General features: G+C 34.6%; 1 protein-coding gene across 3 annotated transcripts in view; it reads right to left on the bottom strand.

Annotated features, from left to right (window-relative positions):
• SNTG1 (syntrophin gamma 1) overlaps positions 1 to 21,690 on the bottom strand; it is a 324,602-nt gene that overhangs the window by 17,239 nt on the left and 285,673 nt on the right. For all 3 annotated transcript variants that reach the window (XM_085052813.1, XM_085052812.1, XM_085052814.1), the window contains 2 exons: positions 15,301 to 15,453; positions 9,871 to 9,963 (listed from right to left, as the gene is read on the bottom strand). In XM_085052813.1, the coding sequence (XP_084908939.1) occupies positions 9,871 to 9,963; positions 15,301 to 15,453 (246 nt within the window). The remainder of the gene's footprint in view (positions 1 to 9,870; positions 9,964 to 15,300; positions 15,454 to 21,690) is intronic.

Below are 21,690 nucleotides of genomic sequence, written 5' to 3'. Positions count from 1 at the left end.
CTCTCAAAGATGTCCACATAGGGGGCTGGTCTTTTTCGAGAAAAAGAACAGGGAAATGTTGTGAGTTTTAAGTCACTAAGTCAGGAATACAAAGTATTTCAAGCTAGTCACCTTGGCTACTTCTTTTTGTAGAGAATCTCTGAATAATAATTCCTAGATCCTGGTTTAAACTGGGAAGAACTTGTTCATTATGATAGACTCTGGATGTGTGTCTACTTCAATATACTAAACTACACTAAAAGTGTAACAGCTAGCTTAAACCACTTTAACTGGATGTTCGAATTCTAGACAGCAAAAATTCGGTAAATTAGTTAACCATATGCCCAGTAAGACCCATTTAAATCCTTTCTTCTTCCAAAGAGAGAGGCCCTCTGTAGCCAGAACTGCACATTTTGCATGTATAGCACATGTATAAGTGGATGCAGAATGCTGTGACCACAGCCACGTTGCACTTAAAATAAAGCATCTTGGGGATCACTGGACTAATGCGTCTGGTTTCATACGTTCTGAAGGTGGTTCTTTTCTTCTTTTCATTTTTCTTACTGCAAAATGCATAGGTAGTGAACAGGGACCAGACCTATTCTTTCTAAATTACTACTTCATAGTGCCAAAGCAAGAGACCAGACCCACTCACCTAAGCACCAGTTTCACAGAGATGTGCAACTACAGCAGTGACATTAATACATGAGACAGAGTTTCATGTGTTGTTATCTTTCATGTTCCTATGGGCTGACTTCAGTGTCACCAGCTCACTGTGGTGACTCTTCTGAATTCTAATTTTAAAGGCTAGTTCTCCTGAAGTAGGCATAGGTATCCTTGGGAATACTGATCTACACCACTGTCACAGACATTATTTTTTCATGTTTTTAAATATCAAAGCTCCCCAGAACCATTTGTTGAATGCTTGCTTCAGAAAGTTAACACAGGCTGTTATAATTTTGTACAAATACATACATATGTATTCATATTAACTTTTAACCAATAAGTACACTTGTAAAACATGGTGTCTTTTTCAAAAATTTTCAAACACCTAAATGTGTGTCACATAAATTATTTCTAAATCAGTTTTCAGGAATTATGAAACATAAGCAGAAGTACTTACTGCTTTGAAGATGCAGTGTTACTGAGCTCAACATTCATAGGGCTACTTTTAGCTGATAAAAACAGTGTGTTCTCTTCAAGTACTTCCCTTAGTAACTGCATAACCTGCATCACTGAAAATATTTTACAGGTCTACATACAGAATTTCTAGAATGCAATTTTTTTTCCCCTAAAATATATTTGATTGAAGGACCAGGTGCCATTTCCTTTTAAAGAACAAATTTCAACTGAATTAAAAAAGGTTCTGTTGTAGACAAGGGCATCAGTACTCGTGAGGACCCTGACACACCTTTCAGTGTCAAGGGCACACATTATGATGCCTTGATGGAAGATAAGAAGAAAACTCAGTATGAGCTATTTATTGCCTTGAAAAGCAAATTCTCATTTAATGATTAAAGATAAAATTTGGGAAAAACAGCAAGCAGTCCAATTCAGGAAGAGGGGACCAAGGCATATACTGAAAATACCACCAGCGCCACAATTTGCATGCTCCCAGAGTGGTCACAGAAAATCTGAACTAATTAATCCATGTCTTGAAAAATGCACTGTAAGAAGACAATCTCTTTGAACAAACAGAGTATGTATCATGCATAAAATTGAAAACAACCAATAAGATATAAATCCTTTCCCCAAGTATTATTCCTATATTGCTTAGGCTGCTTTTTGCATTTTACACTATTTAATAAAATTAACTTCAAAGAATACCAGAATGCAATGCAAACAAATAAACAGTGCAGACAAGCTGACAAATTAGATTTAAGACTTCTCTTGAGATGCTACTAAATTATTGTAATAACAAATCATCAAAAAGCAAAATCCTGTATTCACTAAAATTAATAGGATTTTTTTTCCTGTGACGTATCTGGGACCAAGATTCTCCACCAATACTTTTTAATGAGAAATATTTTATTTATAAGTAATCATCTAGGACTCCTTTGTTCTAGTCTTTGCAAACAAATTACTGCCTATTATCTTCTGCTAGTGTTATTCTGCTATAATTAAAAAAGGATGCTCTCTGCCTGCATATTTTTATTTTATAGTTGAGACATAAATGCAATACATAAATGACACATGGAAAAAAAGCTATTTACATCTATCCCTATAACACAGTCACACAAATGAAGAATATTATATTGTTTCTATGCTTAGCAACAGTGCTAAATCTATAACACATATTCTGCATGGCACCTTAGAAAACACTTTCACATTCATATTATATGTCAGTTTGCTACTCCTTCCCAGAATCTTGGACTAAGCCACATACAATTTTGATGAGAAGACATCAAACAAAATCACTTTCCATCTAGTTAATGGCATCAGAAACTCAGAAATGCATCATAGCTGTTATTGTTTGGGCTATGACTAGGAAAGTTAGGGTTTTTGTTTTGTTTTGGGGTCAAGGAGATTTTTCAATCCTAAATAGAGATTGGATTACCAAACAAATACAGAATAAACAAGTGACTTTATTTTTACTTACCATGCTCTAAGTAATATTCATAGAAATGTGAGTAGCTGACTAATTCATAGCTCTGGGATAGATATATAATTTAGGATATAGAGGGCATTATGAATTAGCACTAGGAAAAAAAAGCTGTATTTTGTCAACATAAGAATCTCCAACTAGAACAGATTTAATTTGTGTCCTATGACTTCAGTGATCAACTACCTTCAAACTATTTTTTAAGAGTTTTGCCTCTTCTATGTTGGATTATCTGCTGTGGACCAACTCTCTTCTTGCAGAAGGACAATTTACACTTAACAAACTTGAGCAATAGTGTTTGCACCACATGCTACAGGCATCATTTCACCTGTCAGTGAAGCCACATGAGGAGCAGCTGAGGTCACCTGGTCTGTTCAGCCTGGAGGAGACTGAGGGGAGACCTCACTGCAGTCTACAACTTCCTTGTGAGGGAAAGAGGAGGTATAGCCACTGATCTCTTCTCTGTGGTGCCCAGTGACTGAGGGAATGGCCTGAAGTTGTGTCAGGGGAGGTTTAGGCTGGATATTAGAAAAATGCTCTTCACCCAGAGGGTGGTTGGGCATTACAACAAGCTTCCTAGGGAAGTGGTCACAGCACCAGCTGGAAAGAGTCCAAAAAGTGTTTGGACAATGCTCTCAGGCACATGGTGTGATTCTTGGGGCTGTACTGTGCAGGACCAGGAGTTGGACTTTTTGATGATTCTTCCAACTCAGAATATTCTATGATTTTATGAAAAACATGATTTCTCTACATACATGGTCTCTGGAAATCATAAACATAATGTCATTCCATTGACATGAATCATACAGGTTTTACTATGTAATAGCAAAAGAAATTTGGTTTTCAGTAGGATGCTTGGAAAAAACCTGGAAGAGTCTGTCAATGTTTTATAATGATTAGACAGCTACATCCCAAACCACCTGTAAATGATGGAGTAAACAAAGAAACCATGTTTATTAAGGAAACTATGTCAGAGGTCACTTTTTAAGTTCTAGTTTCAGAAAATCCTTTTGTTGTGTCTTCAAAAATCGATAGTTTTACTTTTCCAACACTGCCTCCTTTTTTCTTGATACTCTGACTGATTGGATTATTCCTCCTTTTAGATTCTTAAGGCAATACATGATATATATTACAGAATTATGCCAAGCTTCAGTGGGCACCTTTCAAGCTAATGCTGTTTGTCATCTGACAAAAACACACGATACTCCTACAAGTCAAACTAAATCAAGAGCAGAAGCCCTGTAGGTCCTTGTTTTCAAGAATAAAAGTAATTGAGCCTTCAGGCACCTGGGATACACCTTAATTTTTCTATTTGCCTCATAGCTAATTGAGAAAGATTTCATTTCTGCCAAATGACATTTTGTCCAGAGTTATAGCAGCAGTAGGGAACTGAGTAGGATTAAGATCTTGTTCATGCTCAGTTCTACTATGTTACTGATCTCTGGAGAGTGTCTTACTACAAAAGAATTATGGTCCAAGGCAATTTCCTTTGTCAACTGCTGCAACTTTATAACTGTAAAGGGAAAGACAGGGGAGGACACAGAGGATGAAGAACAAAAATGAGACAAAGGAAAAAAGCATGAAAGTCAGCCCTTATAAAATGTTCCTGTCCATTACTGATATTACATAGAATGTTAAAAGACTACAGTGTATTTGCTTGGTACTGATGGATGACCTAACAACATTTGTTTCTAGCCACAGAACATAAAACTGTATGAACCATGCTTGATGGCTTATATTAAAGTTTTAGTAGCTATTTGTTCAGCATTTCAAGTTCTAAACATGGAATAAACATTTTTTTTCACAAGAGTTGCATCATTAAATCTCCATCTTGCAGTGAGTCCAGTGTCCTTCTGCCTTCTCTACCACTGAAACTCCAACAGCAAAAAGGTTTTTAAATAATGTTTTATTTCAATATGCAGTATCTGTATTACTCGTATGAAGAGACAGACAAGCTAAGTATCCCTAGAAAACATGAGTGTCTATTCATAAAGAAATTAAGAGAAATACTGCTGTGTGTGATTTAGTAGTCTCTCTGTATGAAAACCAAATTAAAGATATTTGTAATGCTATTTATTGTTCGTGGTGTATTCTCTTTTTTGATGAAATGCTCAAGGTTTCTGCAAGAGAACAAGGACAGGTACACTGAGCTTTGTTGATAGGCACCTTGTGAGACATTATGGAGCCTTTTCTTACTTTGTTCTAGCACCACCATAAAATGCAGCAGCACCTTAATTTATTTTCAGTCCTACAAGGGATGATTTTTTTCTCTTCTGACAAATATATATTTTTGACTGCTGCTTTAATGAGCAGTAAATGTGATGGAGTACAGACACAGCAGTTTGCACAGGTAGGTATATGGCAATGTATATTCACACACACATATACATATACTATTCATAGAAGTTATGATGAAAATATGCACATTATATAACAAAATTTTAATGAATATGTCAGTAAAACAGAAATATATACCATACATATGTTCATGTATATTCACCCATACACTTGAAGTGTAGTCAGACTAATTATTTTTGTAGAAGCACATTAAAAATCAGTTATTGAATGGCACTTGAGTAAGTAGTTTTATGCACTGGATCACTTTCAGAATAGTAGTTAGATTAACTTCTGTACATGTCTTGTTATTTTGTTTAATGTATCAGTCTCCATACTTAATTCTTAAGGTGGCTATAGTGGCTAGATAGCCAATCTTAGACTAATTTAGGAACTGAATGCTGGGCTGTAGTTGCACAGGTCTTGAGAAAAATGTTTTTCCTAATAAACACAATGCTGCAAAAATGATTTAGGATAAAATTTGGTTTAGAACTTCTAAGAACTGCCACAGAACTTCTTGCATCTTTTGAGAATTTCCATATTTTAAAACCAAGTAAACAAAACATTTAGCATATGGAACATCTCAAGTGAAAAATTATGTCTGGAGTAGATGATGTATACTAAGACACCTTGTAGTACAGGAAGTAACTAAGCAGAATCTAGAAAATGGCAGTAAAGAAAAGAAAATATCTAAATGATGTTCACAAAGATCTGTTGAATTCACTTTTTGTGGAATAACAGTAAGGAAGAAAGAAGGAAGTTCAGTAAGAGGATGCAATTTGACATCCAGTATTTCAAATTAAGCAAGTAAAATTGTGTTAAAGCTGGTGGACATTTTTGTATATGCCAACACAGGAGGCAGGTGGCCTTTTGAATACAGGTTTATAACTACTGCAAATGAAGGACTGCATCACAGAAAAAATCATAATCAAACATTTGCCAGTGTTGGCTTGGGCTATGTGCCACAGTTTGCTTTCAAACCATACATTGCTAATAAAAAAAAAATGACATCTTGCACTGGAGCTTTGGCTCTGAAAAGTGCTACAGAAGAACAATGGCACAAATATACCTGTTACTACTTTTTAAGGTGCAAGAAGAAAAATTATTTTGCATCCAAAATTCTATTTGGTAGTTTACAAACTACTGAGCTGAATTAAGAAATAATTTTCTGAAACGTTGGAACAACCCAATTTAACTATGCAGTCTTAAAAACTATTGATTCTCCTTTCAGGAAATTACAATGGCTTGTTGTAAAGCATCCTACCAAAATGCTCTAAATGACAAACTACTGTTGACTTTATGAGATATCAGTCAGAAAATGGATAACAAAAAGCAGGGAATATGCAGCGGAAACAGCTCTGATTTATGCCAGTGTTGTTATAATCACATCACAGTACAGATTTTTTCAAATAACGCAGTTTAATACTTTGGGTACTCATATTCATCATAGGTCTGTGCAGACACAGAAACAATGTTTTTATTGAATTATGATGTTTTTGACTTGAAATACATTTAGCACAGATGACAGTTTTTAACCACTAATTTCAATTTACATAGTTAAGTATTATTTAGGGATTAAATAACAGAAAACAAGGAAACAAGTCTACAGAGGGTTGTAGGGCTTTTGGCTGGAAATCATAAGCATAATGAGAGCCATTACTTGTTCATAAACATTGGGGGTGAGTTTGAGGTTTAGAACATTTGCAAAACTTTGACTGCAATTTGTCAGGCATGTCGGGCAAAATCTGTTAACTCATTTTAAATGTAAGAGGAAGAAACTAATTAAATATTATTGCATTGCTTAAATAACTGGAACATTTGAATAACTGAATAACTGTAAAATCATAAGCTAAAAAACTTGGTTTCCTTCACTTCAGTTTATTAGTAACTATGTACTAGTAAAGACAGTTCACAGCCAATTCCTTAGTAATTAAGAAATAAAACTTAAAATATCATGAGCACAGCATTAAGTATAAGATTGACATTGCCTGAAAATTTACTGAGGACACCACTGCAACGAAATATAAATAGGACTTCTCAGATGTTCCCAGAAACTGCTTTGTTTCTAAAAGCATTTATCTCTGAAGATCTTTGTGTTATGGGAAACATGAAAATGCCATAAATAAATAATAATTTAAAAAATGATGATATTCATTAGATCTGTCCTCCAAGTACTTGTCCAAGACCTTCTGTGAATTCATTAAAACATTTTCAAACATTAAAACATCTGCAGGGTTATTCTCTGAGAAGTGAGAGAAACACTGAATGAACAGTTCAATTTGACACTGAGCTCTGAAGACCACGGAATCATGGCTTTGAGTCAAGCTTTACCCAAAAAAGAGGGGTTGAATTTGGTATGAGCAGTGGTGAAATTACAGAAGAGAATGTGTACAAGAGGAGGACCACTAAGACGGCCAGAGGGTTGGAGCATCTCTTCTCTGAAGGCAGGCTGAGGAAGCTGGGGCTGTCCAGCCTGGAGAAGAGAAGGCTCCAGGGAGATCTTATTGCTGCTTTTCAATACTTAAAGGAGGCTTATACCAAAATGAAGAAAGAGTTTTTACCAAGGCCTAATGTGACAGGAAAAGGGGCAAGGTTTTCAAACTAAAAGAAGGTAGAGTTGGACATAAGGAAGAAAAATCTTTTAGGATGAGGGTGGTGAGAAAATGGAACAGGTTGTCCCACAAGGCTGTGGATACACCATCACTGGAAGTGAAGAGATAAAAATTTGCACTGATTTTTCAAATACAGATTGTAAAAAATCCTAGAACTTATAAAGAATTATATGTAAGTATCTTTTTCATGAATGGTATGACATTTTAAATAATTTTTTTGTCTTTAATACAGAGTATGTTAATTCATGGGACACTTGCTAAGAATTTTGTATAATCTTAATTCACAAATGCATATATAAATATTAATAAGTTATGGATTATTTAATTTAAATTTTGTTCATGTTTTCATTGTCCTGAAGAATGGTTTCCATTTTTCATTGTTTTCTCAAAATTTTTTTGAAAACAGATTTTGATTTCCTCCTTCATATGAACTTTATTAGGTAGAGAAATAGCAGTTTTAGTTGATGTGACTATACAGGTCTAGTTGATGTGACTGTACAGGTCTAGTTTACGTTTCAGTGTATGTGAGATTAGCCATATTGTTGAAGAACATTGCCAGCATATACACAACTTACACTTATCATTATCATAATGAAAATATCTGAATAAATTTTTGGCTAAGAGAGTTGCAATCTTCATTTTTCCATAAAGTGATGGAGAGCAGGTAATGTTTTTCCTATTTAGACATCCACTAAAATGTAGTTGACACTAAGATTTGAGATATTTAACCCTATGGCTCGTTTGACAATTTTAACTGTAGTAGTCACTTGGCACCCAATTATGTTGCTATTGTATTGTTTTTTTTCTTTTCTAATGCAATTGCCATCGTTATCTCACACTGCCTAATGCCTGATCACCTAACAAAAAAATGTCCCTTTTTTTATTCAAGGTGTAATTCTTTATTCTAACATACAATACAATACATACAATACAAGAGGCAATGGGTTCAAACTGAAACAGTACATTTAGGTTAGATATATAAAAGAAATTCTTTACTGTGATGGTGGTGAGGCACTGGAAGAAGTTTACCAGAGAAGTTGTGGATGCCCCAACCTTGGCAGTGTCCAAGGCCAGGTTGGATGGGGCTTTCAGCAACCTGGTCTAGTGGGAGGTGTCCCTGATCATGACAGGGGGTTTGGAATAGATGATGTGTAAGGTCTCTTCCAACCCAACCCATTCTATAATTCTATAAATATGTATTATATATATATATATAAGATATTGGAGGGTGGGGGTAAACAACATGTGTTTTACTGAGCTACTGCATTTTAATTCTGTTGTGCTGATTTTTTGTGTAATATCTTGTAAACTGATAGTTGTATTTCTTTGATGAATCATACAAGATTATTTGCTTGATGAGAAGAAACATGGTTACATAAATCATCACTTTATGCAAACAAACAGTGGAATTAAGTGGGAAGAACAAAAGGATTAGGATTAGTCTAGTAATGAGGTGGGAAAGGTTGACTTAAGATAAAGCATAGGAGCAAATTCTGGAGTCAAAAGGGCATTTTCAGCAATTGGTGGTGGCAATGTTGCAGCATCTCAAACAAAAATACATATCGAAAAGGAGTGGAACTCAGAAGAAAGATTTTACCATCTCACTCAGAACAAAGATTCTACCATTAACAGCAGTGTTGAGTAGCAACAGTACTAACAGTCGTAAAGTAAAGCCTGCTCACAATTTTAGTAATTGCCAGCAATTAGTGCAAATGTCAACATATAACATACTCAGGGTCTCAATGACTTAACTGAGCTTTGGACTTGCAATAATATAATCTCAAAATTTATTTCATTTGACAAAGCAAACTCTTTGATCAGTTGTACTGATGGGAAAAGCTGATGGGTTAGACATATAGACCATGGTTGATTTATCTTTTTACAGACATCTGAACAAAAATAGCTAAAATATAAACTGGGACTTGTGGAATTGCAGTAATAGCACACACTCCCTCCCATGAAAGAAGAGGAAAGAATGGAAGATTACTTTCAAAGCTCACAGATGAGATGTTATTTCTTCTCAAAACCTAGGAAGCATCAGCAAAAAAACCATCAAACTGAATCAGTGTGGGCTTTCATGTGAAATTAAAGAATAAAGATCCAATGCTTGCTTCAGATTGATAGCAGTACTAGCTTTTCAGTAACAAGCACATAACAGAATACAACTTCTCACATAATTAGAAATCAGTCCTGAATTTAAACTAAAGCATGAGAGATTTGACAAGAGATGATATGTTCCTATAACAAAGCCAAGGACATTTTAAGGATGTACGACTCATCTCAAGATATTAGAAATAACGAGGAATAATAATCATGTGATGGATAAAAGTTTTAGAACTTTACCTTTGTGGCAGCATCAAAACAAACAAAGCCCATGCTGAAGTCAATGGTAAGTCCCATAAGATGACTCTCCAAAACACAGGCATACGTCTTGCACTGTAAAAGAAAAATTAGAGAAGGTAATTACCACAGAAAGCATTTCTTAAAATTCTTTCTAGGTCCACTGTTTCTGAGTCTTTATTCTAATATTTATGTATCTCAAAATTATTATCAGAATTAAGTAATTTCTGTATAAATACATCAATTTATTGCCAGTGTACTTCAAATCAAAGGATATTTATCAGTGATGAAGTTGCTTAAGTAATTTGAAAACAGGCTTTGCTTCCATTAGGGAAAAATGTAGCAGACTCAGACTTGCCACAGTGGCTTACTAATAACATTTTCTAACAGAGAAGTTTTATTCTTTTCAAACCCCCTTGTTTGTTTTTCATAGCCAGTAACAAATTCTAAGATTAATATATCCCTTTTTTCTTTAAAAAAAAAAAATTGCATATGTAAAGTACCTCTTTAGTACACTGTTCCTTGTGGTTTTCTGTTGTCCAAAATCTCAGTGAAAAAGCTAGTATTACATATTATTTGGCAACTGATGCAATTATCTGAAATATCATTTTTTTGCTTCAGCAAGTGGACCAATATGTCTCAAAGGTTTCTATAAGAAACCTTGGAATCCTGAAAGAATTTTCATTCTACAATTTTTAAATATATGCATCTATTTATTTCCATAATATCACATTTTAATATACACTGTGAGACATATATTAGTGTCATTTTCAGGATCAAAACTATTGCTGTGCTTGAAGGCTGATTTCAGGTAAAAAATTACAGACTTGTCTTTTTCATCACAAAATATGTAAAAAAAATTTAAAATATTTCCAAATCAAATGCAAGTTCTTTAGAGAAACTATTCTTTTTTTACACATTTTACCCTCCAGGCTACATGAAATACAGCTATATTCTTCAAATATTGCTGTAGCCACTAAAAATATGAAATGAGAACAAAGATTTCCATTATCTATAATCTGTCAGAAAATCAAAATATAAATTGTAAACATGGGAACAACATGGGTTACTAAATTGTCAGTATTACAAAAGAACCTATGATTATTTCTGGCATTTTATCAAGGGTAAATCACATGCTTTTACTTATATATTCTTTGGGCAGGCACTTGGGATTCTAGGTAGTCTTCCCCAGAACACAAGAAGCTGGAAGGTGCATTAACAGCTTCTAAACAGAAAATGCAATGAAGGAAAATTGAAAATTTCATACTTAGTGTTTATATTAAGAAATATAAGTGGCTTTTCCTTTTCTTTTCTTGGATCATCTACACCATAAAACTGCTATGAATATGTAAAATTTGATTGTAGATCAGTGTTGAAAGAGGATATTGCCTTTAGTGCTATCTCGTTTTCTTCAGTAGAAGAAAAAATGTAAAGTAATACATTTCACAGTTACTTATAGTTAATTAAGTCACATATGCAAAAAATTTCAGGTTTTGCATGCAAAGCAAAGTGTACAGTTTTGTGGAATTATCTTGCAAACATCTTACAAGATGCAAATTACATTTTTATTTGTAAATGTTCAAGATCTGGAACAGACTTATAGCCCTCACTGGAAATTAAATTTGGCAAGGAAATGGTATATCAGATTCAAAATACGTATTGTCATCTGAAATTATTTAACCTCCCACCCCAACAGACGAGGCCAACCTGCACTGTGCACTGCAGCACCAGGCTGAGCTGTACTGCTCCCTCTGCTTAAGCCCAGCACTGTGCCTGGCTAATTAGCCTCTCTGGGAACTTAGGATTTATGAGAAACAGGACATACCAGTTCTGGTACGAAGCTGCACTGAAAAAGCAACCTGCTTCCCAGACTGAAAGTTCTTTCCATAAAGGCAGGGCTCCACAGTTTGTGGAGAAATAACATCTATTTCAGCTCAGTGTAGTTATTTGTGGGAAGAAACTGCAGACCACAAGTAGCAGCTGGTTCATTACTTATTCTTTACTTATGTGTGGGACCATTCTATGCCCTCAGACTAATATGTTCAAAACAATTTAGAGAAGAAAAAAAAGAGAATAACAAAAGGATCTCTGGACAGCAAGAATTTAATTTCTTTGGGAAGAATGTCCCTTGTTTTTGCAGGTGTCGTACACACTTGCACATGATTCTGGTGACAGGTCCTAGTAGAGATGTGAACTTTCAGGCACTAGTTAACTACCTCAAGACTTTACTCATCTTTATTTTTTTTAAGTTGCCTTTCAATTCAAACATTTGGAGAAAACAGAAATGCAAAATTTTTTATCAGGATACATGATCATTTAAAATTTCTTATACATTAAACATTTTAAAACTTTAAAAGTGACTATGAATAATACATATTGTGGATATTTGGTTTTGTTTGCTGCTTTCTTACACAGAGCTCATGAAAACCTTATCAGAAGTGAAGCATTCCCTTCCCAAAAGAAGCAGAACATACTTCAGCTCTCATTTTCTGTTCTCCCACAGAATACAGAGTCTTAACTTTGGTTTATTAATAATTCAGTGGGTCAGGCAGAGGCTGAAGGAGAAAACTCAGATTTGTTCCTTAGATACTATTCCCTCCACAAGCACAGTTTAAATTATGGAAAGAACAATATATTGTGAACTTCATGTAAGGCATCTCTGAACCTGAAACAAAACATGCTGTAAGTCTAAGACTTAATTCACACTTTCAAACTCAGATTCAAGTTCAATGGAAATATTTGTTAAAGTACTGCAACAAAAACCAGCTTACATAATAATCCTTACATTAGAGAACGAACAACTGCAATAAAAGCAAGGACAGCATGAAAAAAATTCATGATGGAAGTGATGAAAACTTTAGCTTAAAGTAGCAGGAACACAAAGGAAATATGACAGTCATATAGATAATTGCACATCATGCAAGCTATAGAAGTCTCAGATTCTTCATGCAACAATGCTGGGAGACACTAAGGAAAAAGGATTTTCATTTCACCTAATTTTTTAAAATAGGTAGTTATTAAAATGGATTATCATCACCTACTACACTAAACTACTAAACTACTACATCACCTACTAAACTAAACTAATGACTGTTACACCAAAATGACACCACCATATTATTGTACCATGTTATTGCTAAATTATTATCAGCTTGACTATGCCTCCTCTAATACATTTTTAAGAAAAACTTAATTTTAATTTTTGTTTTAGATACACACCTGGCAGAAGCTATGAACTAGGCTGAAAAGAATTCATTATATATTTATAATGAAGCACATAAAATAGATATTAATTTATTATACATTCTTTGGAATTAGATCAGAATATGGCCCTGATTAATCTCTTGTGGAGGTTATAATCATTGAGTAAGAGTTACTATTTGCATGATTATGGAATAGTACACAACACAGTTGAATAGTTTTAAACGGCAGTTTTAAGCTGCAGTTATATTTTCAAATATAACTCAAATTTATATTATTTAATTGTTAGACAAACCTGCATACAGCTGGATGAGCATTCACTTTAAATATGAGTATTCATATCAATATGATTGCATTAACAACAATATGATTGCATTAACAACAATTTTAGTAAAAATTTACAGTTTATACCTTAATTTTGAACCTGTCTCTTTTTTTTTTTCTCACAGAGCAAAGAAAGAACTTGTTGGATAAACATTATACCACCAGATTTTATCTGCATCTGCAAGTTGGTAGATGAAAGCAGTAATGGATTGCTGAAAGAAAAATGAGGAGGGCAAACCCAGTTATATTAAAAATATCATATATTTTTTTCCAAATTGAGATATAGAAAATAAAGAAAAGAAAGTGACATAATAAGTGTTAGTTCCATGATAATAATCTATCAGGAGAAACCTGTTTTTCCACTTTAACAGATCTGCAATAATCAATCAGTCAATCAATCAGGAAATCATTACTTTGAGTTTTTAATCATTACTTTGAACATCAGGATAGAGAAAAGAAAGTTGAAATTATTAAGAATAACCTGAGGTTAAGATTATTAGGGAAATTATTTTGGAGAAGCATGAGAGCAATTTTGAATAAATGTAATCCTAAAACCCAAAAGAAAAATCTAAACTAAGACTCCTACAGTACGAATCAATATTAAAGTAGAACGAATATGAGGTGGCTCCTGGGAAAAAAGTTACTCGAGGAAAATGCCATATATTCTTTTACTGAGGGCACAGCAGTGCTTCTATAAAGTATCCTGCAGTCAGTTATATAAGAAAGACAAAACCTCTCAAATATTTCATGGCAGAGGACACATGTTGTAGCAATCTTTACACAGAAAAACTAGTCTTAGATTATTCAGCATGTAATTAGAGCTTAAAGGTAAGAATATTTCTATGAAAGGTAAAAGTGTACGTGAACTTAAAAGAGAACAGTTGAACCTGCTCTGACTCCTCCTGCAACAAAGGTACTACACATTAAAACTGACAGCAGTGAATTTTGCTAATTAGATCATCATTAGTATATACCAATTCAGTCCATCTGCATGTGGTTGTTCACAGGTCAGAAAAGGGCTAATGTATAACTAACTAACAATTGGTCTGAATTAAAACCTGTCAGTGCTTGCATTCCCAGGAGGACACAGAAAATGTGTGAGCCAATACCTGCACAGGCTAATATGCTCATGGGGCTAGGGTAGGTGAGTATAACCCTGGGCAACATCAACTAAAACTGCTCTAACCACATGAATATTTCATGATTAGAAAATCAATATAACAATTGGGATTAGGTGAATTATAATTGCAGTGGGAGGCTTTTTTCTCCTTTTTTAAGTCAAAAAGCCATGATTTTTTAGTCACGTGAGAAAACCAAAGCTATCTTTAACACCCTGACATGCAATTTTACTGTAAAAAGGCACTAATAACCTGTATCTGAACGTTACCATCTCTGCTCTGTCATCTGACAATTGAGTAAACACATAAAGAACAAGAAATGTGTGAAGAAAGAATAATGCACCTGAGGTACAATTTTGTTCTTGCTTGTATCCAGTAAGTACTTCACTCAGTGTATGCTCACTCGTGGTATTGCAAGGACAACTTAATTCTTGCAAGGTTCTCTTGTGATACTCAATAACAAATAAGGTAGCATGTAAGCCAGTAAGAATATCTTAACAGCTGGATTTTGTCCCTGATCCATAGATTGTTTTCCCTTCTCTGTCCATGAACTTCAGTTAACAAACATGTGTCATGTAGTCATAACAACTCAAAGACTGTATTTCAGGTGGTCTCTTCTGAACTTTAGATTGCAAACTGTTTGGGAACACCAAAAACAATTACTTACATAAAACAAAAATAACTTGAGAGCTGCAGAAGGTCAGAAAATTTCTTGAATTGCATCATTATTTCATGTGGGCCTAATCTGACAAATGTACCAAAAGGTGATCACCAAGGCAGTTGTTCTCACCTGTATCCGTTCAACTTCTAAAAAAGTTGCTGTTTGGAAGGCTTTTTCCCATAGTGTTAGGTCAGACTCTAGTTCCACAGAAAAGTAAAGATCTTCTCCAGATTCAGACTGGACACTGAAGCAATGTTTCCGACGGTCCAGTAGATCACTGTCCTGATGAAAACCTGAAGTTATATAATCTGGCATACATCAATTAATATTTTTAATTGCAAACATATATGCCTCAAACCCAGCATTTTTAAATGGCATTTTAAATGACAGTAGTAACTACCAAGAGCTGAGGAACGGAAAATTAGGGGTTTGGTCTAAATATTGACATGTCAATGAATTTTTAGAAGGATGCTTATATTTAGAATGATGCAGAATAACATATCTCTGGCATAAACTTTAAATATTTTAACAAATCACTACTCAAAAATATTATCAGCTATGCACTTTATTATTAGATAAATTCTACGAAAGTTTTCCACTTTCTGTTCACATGAGGAACACAAATATTAGCTTCTCTGACCTATTTGACTCACACACCCTACTCTGGAAGGCTGGTCAAAGAAAGATATTTATTTTAAGAAGTATGAAAAGACCATATGCCCTATTTTCTTTATAGATGCTAGAGAAAACAAATTCATATTTCTGGTGGCTTACAAAATCCATCACAGTATTTGTCTTTAAATAGATACTGCCAGAAGAAACTACAGTGGCTGCCCATGGCTAGGTCACTGGCTTTTGTCTTGGAGGAGAAAATTGCTTTTGGCTTTACTTTCAACATAACACCACACAATGGAAATCAGGTTATAAATATTTAATAATTAATGATTGCTAGCATTTGTAATTGGTATTAAATCAAAGAATAAACAGGTTAATCAGGAAATCAATTCATTAAAATGTTTTCAATTTAAAAAATTATTTAATACAGGATGCTTTATGCTAAAATTCTGGTATGTAACTCATTCTTGTGAAAAATAGGCTTGCAGAAACAGGTTTAATTAATTTAGTCCCTGCTACATCAAAGAAGCTGCCACAAGTCACAAGCTCACCAGCTGTCCTTGCCAGTACATCTGGAAATTTGGGTACAAGTAGCCTGCATGGAATTTGTACAAAGCTATTCCATTGCAAAGGGCAGAGTTAAGTTCAGAAAAGGAGACTCACAGGACAGCATTGCCTTCTGGTTATACACAACTTGAATAGACCAAGGGGAGCATAACCAGCTGATACAAGCTGGAAGAGCAGCTTACATTGCTCAAGTCAGCTCTCCCTGGGGCAGGGAACCAGGAACTTAAAGCTGATTGAGAACAAAATATATAAAACAGGAACCTGTCTGAAACTATCACTGTCAGGTGTACAAGTAGGCAAGGGTAGAGCAAGCACTACTTTCCCCTTTCCATTCACCCAGTAGAAATGTGACAGATCTAGTGAAAGCCTAGTAAAGTCAGTACAGCATGCATTGATGAATGCTTCTGGTTCAAGCCTACTTTGGAACTTCCAATTTCTAGAAGAATCAGAAAAGGAGGCAACATACCTTCTCTTTGCAATCACCATGACAAACATAAGTTACCAGGATTTTAAAATGACCAGCCACTGTGGAAAAATCTCCTTCCTTATTTCCATCAAGTCCTAAGCTTAGTAGCTCTACAGTGTTAAGTCCCAAATGAAAAAAATCAGCATGAATAAGTTTGATTTTAAAATACAGAAATTAAAAAAAAAAATTCATATTGTCTCAGATTTTTTTTCCAAATATTCACAGGGCTGTGTAGTTGAACCAGTTATGTGTAGCTGAATAATAGTCTATGTCCATTTAGAAATAATTTTTGTCTCTTTTTTTGGTTGTCTCTTTTTTCTCCTTTTTTTCCCCTTTTCATTCAGGCTCTTCTTCTAAAACTGAAGTGTCAATTCTATTCACAATATGCCCTGACTAGCATTCAAAACAGAGGCTATAATATCCAGGTGGTTTTAATGACATCTATGCTCCATTGCACACACAGCCTCAAAGCACACAGAGCAGCAGCACTGTGACAAATGTTTAACCTTGTGGATATGTTGTGGCAACATAAAACATAGATTCACAGAATGGCTTGGGTTGGAGGAGACCTTAAAGATCACCCAGATCCAACCCCTTTTGGCCATGGGCAATGAAACCTTCCACTAGACCAGGTTACTCAGAGATCCATCCTGTCTGGCCCTTGAACACTTCCAGGGATGGGACATCCACAACTTTTCTGGGCAACCTCTTCCAATGCTTCCCTACCCCCACAATAAAGAATTTGCTCCTAACATCTAATAAAAACCTACTCTCTTTCAGTTTGAAGCCATTCCACCTTTTCTTGTCACTACATGCTCTTGAAAAAGTCTCTCTCCATCTTTCTTATAGGATCCCCTTAGGTATTGAAAGGCTGCAGTAAGTTCACCCTGAAGCCTTCTCTTTTCCAGGCTGAACAATCCCAGTTCTGGATGAGTAAAAGCACTGGAAAAACCTCACTCCTCCAGGGAAAGAAAGCTACTTCTTTTAGAATAACAGAGCTTCTTGCCTAACAGTTCTTAAATGGAGTCTTGGACTCCCTGTGCTTCCAGAGCATAACCTGATGGAATGTGCCTGTTGGTCCATAACCCAAAAGACCTATTCAGCAAGGAGTGTGGCTAGACTCATGTGTAAGGTGCATGTATTTCCTGGGGAAGGTTTTAGTTCTTCATAGATTGAACCTCAGAAGAAACTAAAAATAGTTTGAACTCAACTTTACCTATTTTTGACAACAGTTAGTAGAGAATAAGTAATTATTACTAATGCAGACTCTTAAAGCTTTTCTGAAACATGACTATGGCACTATGTGGGATCACAGGAATCACTGACATTAAAATAACTTAAGTAATAACCCCTGTTTTCAAATGGGAGGGAGCTTAGTGAACGGCTCAGTTCCAGAATGAATATCTCTATTTAGCTGGGCACAGGTAAGGTTTGATGCTTTTAAATGACACTCTTAGACCCTTCCAGTCTTACAGGCTTTTTCTGTCTCCTATTGAGAAGAATATGCTGTCTAGAAAAAAGGGAAGAGTTATTGTGCAGACTGTGAAAAACAAAATGTTAGAAGTTTTACTGAGATTGATCTCTGTTAAAAAGGATTTTAAAAATGCAAAAATCTCTGGAGGCTTTGAAGTGATTAAATAAAAGCCTGTGTATTTTATTATCAACATTGCTATTAGTAATTGTACTAGATTTTTCTAAACATTACATCAAACCTAGATGATGAAAAAAGAAGAGCTAAATGGGACCTACAGTAATTATCCAGATTTTTGCTACTTATATATGAATATGAGAGCAAAGCATGCTTTGATTTACGAAAGACCTAATCAGTACTAGGTAGCATTTCACCTCAGTATTTTGCATATAAAAAGTTTAGAATATGCCAACTCTAAGATTATATTATGACAAACAGCACAAATAATGGGCCTTCATTTCTTACTGGAATTTATATTCTATGAATTCCTTATTCAGAATGAAAGCAAAATTCAACATTTCCACAGAAATATAACTTAACAGAATAATAATTTCAATTTGTGATTAGCTCTAATATATATACCTGTGATTTTGGTATCAACATCTATTTTTAAGTCCATGGTAAGAGATGTGCAAGTCAAATACATCTAAATTATGTACTTTAGTTTTTCTAAAATTGCTAATACACTTATGAAGTATTCTTTTCTTTTAAAGTGGTATTCCAACCTACTTGTAAAACTAGTTATGTGCAGGGTTTCCTTTGGTACTGCTTCTGCGACTTTTTCTGCAGGATCTTTCTTTAGTTTTGCATTTCACCAAGATTTAAAAATCTGTATTCTGTAGAATCTAATAATTTTTGCAATGGATAACTGGACAAAACAATATGTCGGCAATGCTAAAACATAGCTATCCAAATGTCCTTATAAAGGCATGAATTTTTTTCTTTTTTTTTAAGGAATGAAACTGAGAATTGTCCAAAAGTCTGCAAATTTAAGATAAACTTGTCAGAAGTCTCAAAAATAAGTCTGGATTAAGCAGAAATCCTCATTAATTAACTATTACCAAACCACTCTTTCAACTAAAATATAAAATGTCATTCTACCCCTTTAAGAATCTTCTATGACCCTGGACTTTTATATTCACTTACTAGTCAATGATGGACATGAGCCAATATTTCATGTTGATTTTTTAAGAACCCTTTCATAGTCTTAACGATTAGTTGTACCACTTGCCTCTGATATTCTCGTGAATTAATAAAACTCTCTGGAGAGAAACACACACAAAACTTTTAGTAGTATGTTAATTCCCTACCGGAGGGAATGCAGTCCCGCTGAAGGATGGGCTGTGAGGAAAGACATTGGCTTACACCCAGCTTCAGGGTAATCCAGCATCTCTGCTGACAGGACAGTATGACTCCTGCTTGCCTAATTAATAATGATATCCATGCTAAGTGAGAGTAATAATTTTTTCCATGAGAACTAAGCATGGCTCATTAGGCAGGTCCTTTCAAATTAAGGCAGAATGCTTCTTTATCACTAAGCAGTGACATCGCCTTCTCTTCTGCAGAAGTAATCTTTTCTTTTTTGAAAGACTGCTCTCTCCAGAAGCAGCACTGCTTCTTTTCAATTACTTGTGTCTTTTCATTTTAAGTATGATGAGTGCATTATACACTCATATTTTGGCTATTTAAATTGGCTAAGGTGCCTGAGGCCCTCACCTCTTGTTATGGTGGAAGTTGAGTTGTTCTATTTCAAAGCTCTGTGCAATAGAAAAAAAGCTAACTTTCATGCTCATGGCATGATTTTTACACAGGAGGTGCTCAAGAACTGTCTGGAAGTCTGATTTACCTATGAAGTTACATGAAATATACAGAGTGCCCTATATATTTGACCATGGAACAGTAAATGTTAGTGACACTGGTGAGCAGTTTTTGACATGAACAGCAATTCATGTAAGATATTCAAAACCATCTAATCATAGTTGTGTACCAACATAGACAAATTTGACCTTGACCTTCAAGGAAACTTTATTTCAGCTGTTAAAATAAGGTAAATGTTCATGTCTCTCATATTAATTCTAATAATTCTTCAGAATATATAAATGAGAAATCAAACAAAACCTGTTTTCTTGTTGACTAGTTTAGACAGTTCTGAAAAAGTAAATCTGTCCTATCATAATCAAGATTCAAACCTAGTAGCTAAATTCTCTGAAGATAAAAAGCATTCTCTCATCAGTTCAAGAGGGCAATAACTCCAAAGCAACTGTAAAAATGAATCACATCATGCCTTTACACTTGCTGGCATGAGTGCCCTGATTGTTTTACTGTTTGTGTCTCCTTCCACTTACCAGTTCTAGCTATATAAACATACATCTTTCTTTCCAAGGGCATCTAATGATCTACTTTTTTAGCTGGAATTTAGGGAACACTTTGCTTGAGCATCACCATTAGTTGCTATGGTGATGGTTCTAATAGCATTTACAGGCAGCAGGGAACAGATTCACTCCAGTGTGAAAAAAAGATACAGCTTCTCCAACATATCCTCATTACTCAAGTAATAAAGAAAAAATATCCATGCAGGCATGTGTTTGTACATAGCTCATCTTATTTGGACCCTCCTAGATTTTAATGTTAAGAAATGTAAAAAAAAAGTTGAAATTGCATATATAGATATATAGATATATAAATATATAGATATATAGATATACAGATCTACAGATATATAGATATATAGATATTCTGATGTTCAGATTTCACACAAAAAATAGAAGGTTTCTCAAGAGGAAAACTGTTTATAATTGCAGGATAATTTTTACTTTCAATTAAATTTCCATTAGAAAGACTTGTCTGATGGGTGGAGAGAAATAGAAAGGTTCATCCCCTGTAATCTATTAGGTTCAGCAGTAAGCTTGAATCACTTTCCTATTCTGCCTGAATAGGAAAATTAATTTCCTATTCTGCCTGATTAAAAGAGGCTGCAGTCTTGAAGATCCTCACCTGAATCAGAGCAGGAGTCTGAACATAGGTTCCTCTGAGCCAGTGCCATAATTGTGTCTATTTCTTAATGAACTCTTCTGAGAAACTTGTTTATTTTTATGCTATAAAATGAAAATTTTCAACATGTTTATAAAACTAACTAATCTTTTGAGGAAATTAATTATTCTAATACTTTCCTGAGAATCATTAGTGGTTATTTTCTGCTACAGAGAAATCAGAGACTGGTATAAATACAAACAGATATTAAAAAATGCCCTGATCATCTCTTTGGAGAGTTTTTAAGGTTTTGTACCTCTCCAAACTTTGAGACATTATTTGCTGGAAATGAAGTTTAAGAACAGATCCTGTAAGAGTAAACATAATTATCATGGATAGCAGTGCTAAAGAGTGATCCCATCTTTTCATT

The sequence above is a fragment of the Lichenostomus cassidix genome, chromosome 2 (genome assembly GCF_008360975.1).
Source record: "Lichenostomus cassidix isolate B80296 chromosome 2, HeHo_3.0, whole genome shotgun sequence".
NCBI lineage: Eukaryota > Metazoa > Chordata > Aves > Passeriformes > Meliphagidae > Lichenostomus > Lichenostomus cassidix.
The sequence above is the reverse complement of the archived record's forward strand: the minus strand, read 5'-3'. Positions and strand labels throughout refer to the sequence as shown.